The following is a 14,418-nucleotide window of genomic DNA, read 5'->3' on the forward strand; positions in this document are numbered from 1 at the left end:
AGTTTTTGACTCAATTTGGCATGAAGGTTGAGACAGACCACATATTCACCCTGCACACCCTAATTGACGAAGAAACAAACCAAAACAAAGGTAAAGTCTTCTCATGCTTTGTTGATTTCAAAAAAGTTTTYGACTCAATTTGGCATGAAGGTCTGCTATTCAAATTGATGGAAAGTGGTGTTGGGGGAAAAACATTATAAAATCCATGTACACAAACAACAATTGTGTGGTTAAAAGTGGCAAAAAACACACATATCTTTCCACAGGGCCGTGGGGTGAGACACTGTGACGGACCCACACTTAAGGAAAGCTTTGACTATGTACAGACTCAATGAGCATAGCCTTGSTATTAAGAAAGACCGCCATAGGCAGACCTGGCTCTAGAGAGAAGACAGGCTATGTGCACACTGCCCACAAAATGAGGTGGAAACTGAGCAGCACTTCCTAGTTGCTACATGCAGACAGAATGCACACCCACAAAGACACAAGGATTTCCCACATATTATCGCCAAAGGTGGACTTATAAAGTCTCGCACATATCGCACTGAATGTGGATCTACGTTTCATCTGCCCATCGTTCAGTGCGCTGTTTTAGGGACCACCTTCTGTAGTGGTCTGACTGACGAAATGTTTAACCATTTGTACATGTAAAATCGATGCGCATTCGGTTCGCAAATTACGTTCAGAGGKGCTAAATACTCTCAGCTAGCAACCGCTATTGTTGTGTCTGAGCCCTTACGGTGCTGTGTGTTTGTACTGAGTGGCTGAGTTGCATGCTGTTAATGCAAAACACATGCACGTGTGGGCATGCACTAGTGGTGTAACGGATCGTAGTTGATCCGTGATCCGAACGGATCACCCCCCACGGTTCGGCCTGCATGTGAACCGCGGATCAATTGCAAAGTTTAACCATCATAGTGTGAAAAACAGTTTTACTGCCGCTGTTACTTTTTAAAGTAATAGTTCCCTAAATCTCGATGCAGAGTTGCAGTGAAAAGATAAAGACAAGACAGATGCTGTGTTTTACTCTGAAGCCTGAAGGTTGATTTGATTATTGTTAAAAAGCAGTTGTGTGTACTGTTCACGTGAATGGGGCATGTTGAATCCCAACGAATCAATCCTGGATGCTCGTGTTGCAAAAAGCAAAGCAGAAAAAAGTGCAGTGACAGCCATGGCTAGCGGAGGAGCTGAAGAACTGGAAAAGCYTCCCGCTTCATTTAAGTCTCATGTATGGGGGCATTTTGGCTTCCCTGTCAGATATGATGAYGGAAGAAAGGTGGTGGACAATACCATTATGGTGTGTAGGCATTGTGCCACAAGAAAGCCATATGATCAAGGAAATACATCGCACATGGCCACACATTTAAAGCGTCATCACCCTGGTGTGTCAGTGACGGGAGCCAACTCAGCCAAGAGACAACAACTTCTCACCGCGACATTTAAGCAGTCCTTTGCTGCAGAATCAGACTGGGTTAAAGCCATCACCAAATCTATTGGGATGTTTATCACTGCAGACATGAGGCCATCCTCTGTTGTGTAAAACAAAGGGTTTAAAAATATGGTGAAAGTGCTTGAGCGACGCTACGAAATCCCCTCTCGCCCACTTCAGTATGAAGATCGTGCCAGATCTTTATGAACAGGAAAATATCAAAATTGTCGACAAATTATCCAAGGCATCCTCTGTTGCCCTCACCACAGATGGGTGGACCTCCAGGGCAACGGAAATCTATGTGAATGTGACTGATCACTACACCACAGAGGAGTGGGAGATGCGAAGTCCGGTGCTACAGACACGCCCCCTCTATGAGAGTCACACAGGCACAAATCTGGCGCAGGTACTGCTAGAAGCAGTAGCAGAGTAGAAGCTAGAGAGGCCCAATAGCAATATCCCAATCACCACAGATAATGCCAAGAACCAAGTAAATGCATTGATAGAGGCTGGACTGAGGCCAAAGATAGCTTGCTTTGCACATGTGATTAATTTAACGTCCCAAAGGGGAATCTCAGTGAACCAGATGGASCGCCTCCTTGGGAGGATTAGGAAGGTGGTTTCCTTYTTTCACCGAAGCACAACAGCCACTCATGTGTTTAAGACCAAGCAAGAAATGCTACAGCTACTGACCCACAAGCTCATACACAATGTCACAACAAGATGAATACTCTGCACTGCCAGACAAGACCCTGAAAAAAATAAAGACATCGTGGCAGAGGAGGTCCTCCAGGTGCTCAAACCCCTCAAACCAGTTACAACCCTRCTGAGCACTGAAACTGCACCGTCTGTGTCCATGATCCTACCTCTGAAAACAAGGATTCTACWATCCATGGCCCCAAGTGAGGAAGACAGCACCATCACTAGAGATGTCAAGGCTGCCATTAGAGAGGACTTGAACCCCAGATACCCCGCTAATGTACAGGACTACCTTCATAGATCTACTGCACTRGATCCAAGGTTCAAGTYCCTGTCTCACCTAGACCCTGCCCTACACCGGGGGACATACAGTGATCTCACCACTGAGATTATGGCCACTGAAGAGGTAAAAAAAAGAAATAAGAGTGAATTACTTAAATATTAAATATACTGCAGTCTAATCTTAGTCTATGCTATTGCTATTAGAATCATCCATTTTTGGGGGGGAATATGAMATWTGAAATATGAAAATAAATAATTAGTCAGTTTAATAGATCATGTCATTTTTTCTGCAAGGTCAAGCCACTGAGCCAACAGGAGCTGACTCAGAGGCATCTCCTCCACAAAATAATTTGGCCATGAAGGAGCTTTTTGGGGAGACCTTTGCGAGCAAGGACACAGGCAAGACGTTTTCCAACACCATCAAAGAGGAAGTGACTTCCTACAAGGCAGCAAGCGGCATTCCAGTGGATAGTGATCCACTGGCATGGTGGAAAAACAATGAGGGTAAATACCCTTCCATGATGGCAAGACGCTACCTGGCTGTGTCTGGTACTTGTTCCTAGCAAGAGGGTGTTCTCCACGACAGGGGACATAGTGACTGCAAAGAGGTCTACCCTCTCCCCAGACAATGTAGACTTTTAGAAAAATAATGTGAAGTTATAAGCTCAGGTTTGCTTCGCTTTCTTTCTTTTTTAACTTTTTTGTATGACGGGTTGACACAGGCTATTTTTACATTCACTATTGTTCAAAGGAAGAAGGTATCATGCCTCATATTGCACTTTAATTTAACAATTGAGTATTGAATATTTCATTTAAAGATTTATACATTGAAAAGTTCCTTGCTTTAAGTGTTCTTTAAGTAATAAATGGAAAGCAAAGTTATATTTGTCTCCCTTTTTTTTTGCTGATCTGAAAAATGATCCCATCCGTGACTCAAAACCGTGATCCGAACTGTGAGATTTGTGATCCGTTGCACCACTAGCAYGCACACACACACATGYACACACACACATGCACGCAGGCACAAACTCACACTCACACACTCACACTGAATGTATCACACTCTTCTGACCTTTGCCCCCCATTAAATGCAGGGTAATGTGATGACACTTTAAAAGTTGCCAACACCACAGGGGGTGGAACATGAAACAGTTCCTGGCCCAGTGACCTCTGAGACCTCTGGGATTTGAAACCTGGCCACTGCCCTCTCCCCTCATCTCCCTTCTCTTTTGCCGCTTCCTCTTCCCTCCCTCCCTGTCCCCCCTGATCTTCCTGCTCTCCCTCCTCTCCCGCTGTCTCTCCCCTCCTCTCCTCTCCCCCTCATCTCACCCCCTCCCTCCATCCCCTCCTATCCCCTTCCTCCCCCTCCTCTCCCCTTCCAATTCAATTCAAGGGCTTTATTGGCATGGAAAACGTATGTTAACATTGCCAATGCAAGTGAAGTAGATACCCTCACAGAAGTTCCAAAAKAATAAAGACATTTCAAATGTCATATTATGTATATATACAGTGTTGTAACAATGTGCAAATAGTGAAAGTACAAAAGGSAAAATAAGTAAACATAAATATGGGTTGTATTTACAATGGTGTTTGTTCTTCACTGGTTGCCCTTTTCTTGTGGCAACAGGTCACAAATATTGCTGCTGTGATGGGTTTGTTTTTCGAATTCTTTGAAGATCTGTGTCTTTAATATTGTCATACACTGCAGAAGGTTAGGAAGTGCAGCTCAGTGTCCACCTCATTTTGTGGGCAGTGTGCACATAGCCTGTATTCTTTTGAGAGCCAGGTCTGCCTATGTTGGCCTTTCTCAATAGCAAGGCTATGCTCACTGAGTCTTTACATTGTCAACGTTTTCTTTAAGTTTGGGTCAGTCACAGTGGTCAGGTTTTCTGCCACTGTGTACTCTCTTTTTATGGCCAAATAGCATTCTAGTTTGCTCTGTTTTTTGTTAATTCTTTCCAATGTGTCAAGTAATTATCTTTTTGTTTTCTCATGATTTGGTTTGGTCTAATTGTATTGCTTTCCTGGGGCTCTGTGGGGTCTGTTTGTGTTTGTAAACAGAGCCCTAGGACCAGCTTGCTCTGGTTATTCTCTCTGTAGGTGATGGCTTTGTTATGGAAGGTTTGYGAATCGCTTCCTTCTAGGTGGTTGTAGAATTTAGCAGCTCTTTTCTGGATTTTGATAATTAGCGGTTATTGGCCTAATACTGCTCTGCGTGCATTATTTGGTGTTTTACCATGTACAAAGAGGATATTTTTGCATGCAGAGTTCTGCATAATTCTGCATGCAGAGTCTCAATTTGATGTTTGTCCCATTTTGTGAATTCTTGGTTGGTGTGCGGACCCTAGACCTCACAACCATAAAGGGCAATGGGTTCTATAACTGATTCAAGTATTTTTAGCCAGAGCGTGACAGAACGTTCCTCTCCCTTCCTATCCCGTTCCTCCCTCTCCTCTCCCCTCCTAACCCCCTCCTCCCTCTCCTCACCCCTCCTCCCTCTCCTCTCCTCTCCTCTCCCATCTTCTCCTCTCCCACTCTTCTCCTCCTCCTCTCCCTGTGTAACACATGATGACTTTTATGGCCTGGGAGAATATGTCAGTGTGAAGAGGGAAGGTCAACCTCCTCTCAGCAGGTTTCAGGTATTATGAGGGCGAGAGGGGCAAGGGGGGACAAGAGGTGGTGAAGAGGGTTAGTATTTGTGTATGAGGCAGAGAATGGGCGGGAGCTAGTCTGCTGTAAATCAGGCTGTGAGTAGATTAGCTATGACTGTTTGGCTGGTCTTCCCAGCATGGTTTACATACAAGAAGTTGTAACCTACTGGCCTGGCCATATCAGGACTCCTCCACTTCCCTCCTTTCTGACAGGCTCTGGTGCCTTATGATACCTCACACTCACTAACCAACGTCACTCTACACTGCACTTTACCACTGGGAAACAAGAGGCAGGGACTATAGAAAGGTTTTCCTTCACCCAACCTCACCCTAGTGTTTGAATAGCAATCCCTCTTTCAAGACATTTTAATGTTATTTGAACATTTCTGATGCATGATTTGGCTTTTACTTATCAGTTATGTTTGCAGAAACCCTGATTCCATATTTTYTGCACGGAGGTTCTTCTTTGAAACTAGCATAATTCTCCAACCCAACCATCTAAAGTTATTTCCCATTACAACAATCCTGTTGCATGTCACAGTACAGGATCTCTAGGCTGGTGCTGTAGCAGTGTTCTCTGAGGCCTGAGATATTGTGGGCTCACTGCTTCCTCTTTCAGTGGAAAAAAACCTGTCAGGCACTGCCCTCCCTGCCACGCAGCCAGCCAGCTGGGGCAGCTGGGAATGCACACTGTTTACTTCTTAAAGCTTCTGCCTTAAACCTACCAGATCTTTGTCTGGGCTCTAGCAGTGGTCACCAACTGGTTGATCGTGATCTCCAAGGTATTCATAGTCGGTCACCAAACATTTCTGTGACAAACAAACAACAACGATAAAGCCTTTGCGTTCCTGCTTTTTTCATTCGGTAAGTACACTTGATTCAGCAGGCAAAGTGTTCCAATTTTGAACTATTTCATGTATCTAAGTGTAGAACTTTGCATACCTGGCAGGCCCAGAGAGCAAATCAAGTGGACCTATAGGCCTACCGCTGGCCAATCAGATCACCGTATCTGCACAGTTTCCTCGAGACATAGGCTGTAAAAAGAGGCCTCGAGCGCACAGCAAAGTTGATGCTGTGAGATTTCAAAACTGTTAAAACCATCATGTTTAAGTTGTTATTCAGCACTGTCAACCGTTTCTTCAACACTTTTATAAGCCATAAAATGTGTATTCTCCCTACATCCACTCACACTACAACCAGCACTGCAGCAGCAATGAATGAGTATAGCAAAGTATTTCGATAGGCTTGCGCTGTTATTATTAGCTGCTTGTCTTTTTTAATAGAGAGGAATATTTCACTTTCTCTGGTCATAGGAGTAACAACATGAATTGGTGCATGAGACAGAAATAATGCAGTGCGACTTGAGTTTTTTCATCAGCTGGAAGACTGTGTCCCCTTCTCTCAGCGGAGGGAAGGAGAGCAGGGGGACTGTGAGACGGGTGAGAGGCAGCCTCACTTCTGCTCCCTCCCTCCCCTCAGACTGACCATCAGATGCAGGCCATCAGTCCAGTAAAATAAAAAAAGCTAATGATTATGCTCACTCAGCTGTGCCTTACAAGTAATAYAACAAATTACTATAATCTATTACCAGTGTGATCATATACCAAACATTTTGAAGTATTATTTCGAAATGGTCTGAGAAGAACAACATTGCAATTCAAGCATAGACAATATGCAGTGATAATGTATTGGGCATATAGCTGACTGCACAAACTTTGCTAAATAACAGTTTTTAATAGGTTAAAATGTTGCATGTTTTTTAAGTCATATTCTTTTTAATAAATCTGAGCGATAGATCTCAGCTTGCTTTTGGACTTGCGTTTTGCTTTGATCTTGACTCAGAAAAGGTGGTGACCACTACTCTGTAGTATTGTCAAATCAAATCAAATTGTATTTGTCACATGCGCCGAATACAACAGGTGTAGTAGACCTTACCGTGAAATTCTTATTACAAGCCCTTAACCAACAATTCAGAGTTTTGTTTTTTTAAGTAATTAAGAAAATATTTGCTAATTTTTTWAATAAAAAAAAACATTTAAATACAATGTACCACAATAAAATAACAACACAGAGGCTGTACACAGGGGGTATCGGTACCGAGTCAATGTGTGGGGGTACAGGTTAGTCAAGGTTAGTCAAGGTAATTGAGGTACATGTCGGTGGGTGTAAAGTGAGTAGCAACAGCGTAAAAAAGGGGGTCAATGCAAATAGTGTGGGTAGCCATTTGATTAASATTTAGCAGTCTTATGGCTTGGGGGTAGAAGCTGTCCTAGATTTAGTGCCTTCTAAACCACAAATAATTTCACCAAATCGCTTTTTGATAGCCTTTCAAAGCATAACTTGCCATATTCAGTGTGATGTTATTTATATTTGGTTTATATAGGTATCTAGTTACAGATATGACCTTATAACTTGTATTTTTCTTCCCTCCATCTTTCAGATCCGCAGTGGGAAGCTGATGATCACCAACGCCAGGAAGAGTGACGCAGGGAAATACATTTGTGTGGGGACCAATATGGTGGGAGAGAGGGAGAGCGAGATTGCAGAATTGACTGTTCTAGGTAAGACCTTCTTTTTGTCTGTCTGTCTGTCTGTCTGTCTGTCTGTCTGTCTGTCTGTCTGTCTGTCTGTCTGTCTGTCTGTCTGTCTGTCTGTCTGTCTGTCTGTCTGTNTGTCTGTCTGTCTGTCTGTCTGTCTGTCTGTCTGTCTGTCTGTCTGTCTGTCTGTCTGTCTGTCTGTCTGTCTGTCTGTCTGTCTGTCTGTCTGTCCCTCTAGTAGAGTCTGTTTCCCTCTCCCTCCTCTCAGCCCCATTCAGTGAGTCTTAGTTGTGTCAGTGAGTCTGCATGTCCCCTTGGTAAAGGTTTTTCTCCCTGGCACATAATCCAATAATGGAACAGGTTACATAACAATGGCCCCCAGCCCTGCAGCTGTGAAGGCATTTCTCCTGAATCCTAAACTCAGGGTGACCCTGTCTTCCCACCATGACCCCTGCCACCCCCCAGCTGTCCTGGACCAGGTTGTATCCCCACCCTCATCCCCCTCTCTCACTCGTTCTTCTTGCTGCCAAGTGTCCCAGACCACTGACTCCTAGCCTGGTTCCTCTCTCCACCCCCACCTCCACCTCCACCCTATGCAGTCCCCCTCTCCACCAGCACCCACCCCCTCTCCAAACACTTCCATTGTAGCAGACTGAGACATCTTATCACGGGAACGGCTAGGCTGGGCTGGGCGACTGGCCAGGGCACACCACACACATTTATAATAACTAGTAAAAACTTCTAGGGCTAATAGAATAATACTGTGTATTGAATAAACAGATCTGTTTTCAAATGTGCTCTGGGACCAATGTGAATAAAATGGCCCTAGTTTTAACAAGCCCTACTAGTTTTAAGTGGATTTAAGTTGTTTTCATTCACATAAATGAATGTGTTTTAGTGAAAAGAAAATTAATTGTGGAACTACTTGTCCCAGTGGGTGAAAGAGGGTAAAACATGGGGGGAATGTGCGTGTGGTACATCCGTCCCATGGAGAGAGAGTTACAGGGTGCTAATGGTATTCAGAGGTAGCGTTTTTAGGTGCTTATCTAATAGCATTGTATAAGCTTGATTTTGCAAGGGCTAAGGGTTGGAGATCCAAGCAAAAATATCAGTCTATCACACAACTTTAAACACATTATGATAATGATCTCCCCCTTCTTCAGAGCGCCCAGGGTTTGTGAAGAGGCCAAGTAGTGTTATGGTTCTGGCAGATGAGAGTGTGGAGTTCCACTGTGAGGCGCAGGGAGATCCGGTCCCCACTGTCCGCTGGAGGAAAGAGGATGCAGACCTACCCAAGGGGAGGTATGGATGGATGGCCCAGCAGTACTCTTTATATTACGCTGTTACACATCATAGACACATACTCTGATCAAAATTAATATGCACACTTAGGTTAACGTCTGGTCATGGAATTAGATGCGTGGTATATTACAGTGTGTATGCCATCATGTGAAACTCCTTTGTCTCATGTCCATCTCTCTCTTTATATCTCCCAGTTCCTTTCTCTCACACTGTGTGTATGTGTCTGTCTGTCTGTCTGTCTGTCTACAGGTATGAGATCCTAGAGGACCACACCCTGAGCGTACGAGATGTAAGACTGTCAGACGAGGGCTCCTACACATGTGTTGTGGAGAACATGGTGGGAAAGGCTGAGGCATCCGCTACACTGACCGTACACGGTCAGTACAACCTCCACCGAGCGTAACCMTAACCCCAACCCTAACCCAGGTCACACCTGCTGTTTGACATGAAAGTGCACAGACTATGTAAAGTGCAGACTGGGTTTATGCTGTGCAGCTGTTGCTCTGACATTCATGAAACGTTAGATAAAGTGTGAAGGAGAAGACAGCTGTTCTCAGAGCAGTTGGATATCTTACCTAAACCTGTCTAGCCACACCAAAGTGTGTCRTACCACTGATTTCTGGCCTGCCCTGATTTATTTAGCATGGATCAGTTTACATTCATGTGTCGAGTCAAGCAGTTGCCAGAGTAACCGACTGAGTTTGGTTATCAGTTAAATGTGAGGTCATGTACAGTTGAAGTCGGAAGTTTACATTACACTTAGGTTGGAGTCATTAAAACTCGTTTTCAACCACTCCACACATTTCTTGTTAACAAACTATAGTTTTGGCAAGTCAGTTAGGAAATCTACTTTGTGTATACACAAGTCATTTTTCCAACAATTGTTTACAGACAGATTATTTCACTTATAATTCATTGTATCACAATTCCAGTGGGTCAGAAGTTTACATACACTAAGTTGACTGTGCCATTAAACCGCTTGGAAAATTCCAGAAAATTACGTCATGGCTTTGGAAGCTTCTGATAGGCTAATTGACATCATTTAAGTCAATGGAGGTGTACCTGTGGATATGGTTCAAGCCTACCTTCAAATCCAGTGCCTCTTTGCTTGACATCATGGGAAAATCAAAAGAAATCATACAAGACCTCAGAAAAAAAAAAGTAGACCTCCACAAGTCTGGTTCATCCTTGGGAGCAATTTCCAAATGCCTGAAGGTACCACGTTCATTTGTACAAACAATAGTACGCAAGTATAAACACCATGGGACCATGCAGCCGTCATACCGCTCAGGAAGGAGATGCATTCTGTCTCCTAGAGATGAATGTACTTTGGTGAGAAAATTGCAAATCAATCCCAGAACAACAGCAAAGGACACTGAAGATTATGGAGGAAACAGGTAAAAAAGTATCTTATATCCACAGTAAAAAAGTCCTATATCGACATAACCTGAAAGGCCACTCAGCAAGAAGAAGTCACTGCTCCAAAACCGCCATATAAAAGCCAGACTATGGTTTGCAACTGCACATGGGACAAAGATGCGTACTTTTTGGAGAAATTGCCTCTGTCTGATGAAACAAAAATATAACTGTTTGCCATAATGACCATCGTTATGTTTGGAGGAAAAAGGGGGAGGCTTGCAAGCCGAAGAAAACCATCCCAACCGTGAAGCACAGGCGTGGCAGCATCATGTTGTGGTGGTGCTTTGCTGCAGTAGAGACTGATGCACTTCACAAAATAGATGGCATCATGAGGATGGAAAATGATGTGGATTTATTGAAGCAACATCTCAAGACACAGGAAGTTAAGGAAGTTAAAGCTTGGTCGCAAAGGGGTCTTCCAAATGGACAATGACCCCAAGCATACTTCCAAAGTTGTGGCAAAATGGCCTAAGGACAACAAAGTCAAGGTATTCGAGTAGCCATCACAAAACCCTGACCTCAATCCTATAGAAAATTTGTGGGCAGAACTGAAAAAGCGTGTGCGAGCAAGGAGGCCTACAAACCTGACTCAGTTACACCAGCTCTGTCAGGAGAATGGGCCAAAATTCACCCAACTTATTGTGGGAAGCTTGTGGAAGGCTACCCCAAGTTATATAAATTTATAGCAATGCTACCAAATACTAATTGAGTGTATGTAAACTTCTGACCCACTGGGAATGAAAGAAATACAAGATTAAATAAATCATTCTCTCGCCTATTATTCGTACATCTCACATTCTTAAAATAAAGTGGTCATCCTAACTGACCTAAGACAGGGAATTTTTACTATGATTAAATGTCAGGAATTGTGAAAAACTGAGTTGAAATGTATTTGGCTAAGGTGTATGTAAACTTCCGACTTCAACTGTATTTACTTGGCTTGATTCATATCAGTTCTGCATCAATCAGCACTCTACTTGCCTTTTCCCTACTCGGACAACTCATAGTCTAACCATGACTGGATCAGTGTAACAGTTCTGAATAGGTGCCCGATGGGACTGTTGATGAGGCACCAGGAAGTGGTTTCATTATGAGCAGGGATGCCTTCCACAATGACCCCCACAGCACTGGGACTGATGGCAGGAAATGAGCAGCAACACCCCACTACTCACACATACTTGCGTGTACACGAATGCACACACACACGCATATACACACACATGCGCACGCACACACACACACACACACACACACGCACGCACGCACACACATGTGCACACACACACACACACACACACACACACACACACACACACACACACACACACACACACACACACACCCACACACACACACACACACACACACACACACCACACCAGTGCCCAGTGACACAAAGCAAGAGAGAGATAGACAGACAGTGAGGAGGGAGCAGGGCTTAATTAAAGACAAGCCTGAGTCCCATGCAGGGAAATGACATGGTTCCAATTACAGAATCTACTCTACACCAAACCTGCCTGCCTCTCTGTCAAATTGGTGAAGTGAAATTTAAAAAAATWACTTGTTTAAAWAAATTCAAATAAAAAAATATACAGAAAAGTGGTGCGTGCATATGTATCCATCCCCTTTGCTATGAAGCCCCTAAATAAGATCTGGTACAACCAATTATATTCAGTATAATTAGTTAAACAATGTCCACCTGAGTGCAATCTAAGTGTCACATGATCTCAGTATATATACTTGTTCTGAAAGGCCCCAGAGTCTGCAACACCACTAAGCAAGGGGCACCACCAAGCAAGCGGCACCATGAAGACCAAGGAGCTCTCCAAACAGGTCAGGGACAAAGTTGTGGAGAAGTACAAATCAGGGTTGGGTTATAAAAAAWTATCAGACACTTTGAACAGATAACCCTGAAGGAGCTGCAAAGCTCCACAGCTTAGATTSGAACATCTGTYMATAGGACCACTTTAARCCGTACWCTCAGAGCTGGGCTTTACGTAAGAGTGACCAGAAAACATCCATTGCTTAAAGAAAAAAATAAGCAAACACGTTTGGTGTACGCCAAAAGACTCCCCAAACATATAGAAGAAGGTACTCTGGTCAGATGAGACTGAAATTGATATTTTTGGCCATCAAGGAAAACACAATGTCTGGCGCAAATGATTTGGTTGGATCTAATTGCGTTGCTGTCCTGGGGCTCTGTTCTCAAACACAAACAGACCCCACAGAGCCCCAGGACAGCAACACAATTAGACCCAACCAAATCATGAGAAAACAAAAAGATAATTACTGGCATAAATGAAACATAGCTCTATGGTTTCTCTGTTTTCTGCCCCAAACATAAACAGTCTAGTGGGCTTGCTGTGTTTGAACATATCCACTCGGCAGGCAGGAGATTAAGGGTTTGTTTCCTCTTTAAACAGTCTGGCCGTGTTATTGTTGCAGCCAGGCCACGTTATCAGTAGTGAAAATCAAAGCATATTGGATCCCCACTCCAGTCGAGCTGCTTTCAATCCCAACACACCAAGGCTAAGCTGTTATTTAAAAATAAAACGTTTTTCTTTTGTCTATTTATTATTATTTATTTAGCATTATTTCCATCATCTAACACTTTTACTGACGTCGTTCATCACACTTTAACTAGTGCCAACACTCCAGATCATCTTGTAGCGTTTTAATGTATTTCCTCCTCAAAGTCAAGTCTTCATTTCTCTGTAATATTTAGGCCCCAGGATCTTGGAAGAAACATTTCTTGGCACATGCATGCAAACACGCACACAGACACACACAACACATATTGTTGGAAGGTTTGGTGTCGTGCTTATAGGTCCACACTGAAAGCCAATGTGATGACCCCTGACATGTAGCTTGTGTTTTATGGAGCTATCTGGGGCCAGAGGCATGAAGTCCCCTGGCAGCCTTATGGGGGACTGGAGGTGGTGCTGAGGGAACAGGTGAGCTCTTGTGTTTGGTCAGTTGAATGGGCCAGTGAAAGGTGAAGATAGAGTGTGAGAGTGTATCTTGAAGCGTGTTTGGAATGTGTGCCTCGCACATGGGTGTGTGTGTGTGTGTATTTGCGTTGATGTGTACGTGCGTGTACGTGCGTGCCTGTGTGTGTGTCGTGCATCTGTGTGCCCCTGTTTGTCGTGCATGTATGTGCCCCTGTATATGCCCTATGTGTACCCCTGTGTGTGAGCCCCATGTGTGTGCCCCATGTGTGTGTCCCTCTGTGGCCGGTGTGTGTTTGTGTGTGTGCCCCTGTGTGTGTCCCTGTGTGTGCCCCTGTGTGAGCCCCCATGTGTGTGTCCCTGTGTATGTCCCTGTGTGTGCCCCTGTGTGTGTGTGTCTGTGTGAGCCCCGTGTGTGAGCCCCCATGTGTGTGCCCCTGTGTGTGTTCCTGTGTGCGCCCTGTGTGTGTTTGTGTTGTGCCCTGTGTGTGTGTCCATGTGTGTGCCCTGTGTAGTGTCCATGTGTGTGCCCTGTGTGAGCCCCCATGTGTGTGTCCCTGTGTGTGCCCTGAGTGTGTGTCCCTGAGTGTGTGCCTGTGTGTGCCCATGTGTGTGTGTGTGTGTATATTACTATGTGTGCTCAGTAAGGCTGCTAGGGCACAGCGTTCCAACCCTTGAAGACCCATTGGACCTGTTGACTCAAAGGTGTGAAAAGCCTTGCATGGGAGTGTTGGTTGAGTTACAGGCCAGCCAGTCCTGCAGCCTGTTTGGACAGAGTTACAACCCCCCCCCGTAAACACATAAACCTGAGAAAAGAAAGGGGGATGGATTCTACTACGCTCTCATGTGCTGATTAACTAAAACAGACACTCGGAGACTGGACTCTGGGTGTCGAGCTAGGCTATAGAGGCCTTATTGACTGAGGGCTTAATTTCTCTGTGAAGGCTGTGGCACACTGTGAGTCTTATTGGAGATAAACAGTGATATGCATGGAGGGGAGAGAGAGAGAGAGGAGAGAGAGAGAGGAGAGAGAGAGAGAGAGAGAGAGAGAGAGAGAGAGAGAGAGAGAGAGAGAAGAGAAGAGAGAAGGGGGTGAAGGAATGAATGAATGAAGCAGAATAGCCGTAGTAAAAGAAAAGGGGGGATGAAAT

General features: G+C 44.3%; 1 protein-coding gene across 1 annotated transcript in view; it reads left to right on the forward strand.

The window, feature by feature from the left end:
• The window catches only part of LOC111980003 (roundabout homolog 1), a 274,583-nt gene that overhangs the window by 219,001 nt on the left and 41,164 nt on the right, over positions 1-14,418 (forward strand). The window contains exons 5-8 of the mRNA XM_070449749.1: positions 1,699-1,835; positions 7,445-7,622; positions 8,762-8,900; positions 9,150-9,277. Coding sequence (XP_070305850.1) covers positions 1,699-1,835; positions 7,445-7,622; positions 8,762-8,900; positions 9,150-9,277 — 582 coding nt within the window. The remainder of the gene's footprint in view (positions 1-1,698; positions 1,836-7,444; positions 7,623-8,761; positions 8,901-9,149; positions 9,278-14,418) is intronic.

The sequence above is a fragment of the Salvelinus sp. IW2-2015 genome, linkage group LG20 (genome assembly GCF_002910315.2).
Source record: "Salvelinus sp. IW2-2015 linkage group LG20, ASM291031v2, whole genome shotgun sequence".
In the NCBI taxonomy this organism is placed as follows: Eukaryota; Metazoa; Chordata; class Actinopteri; order Salmoniformes; family Salmonidae; genus Salvelinus; species Salvelinus sp. IW2-2015.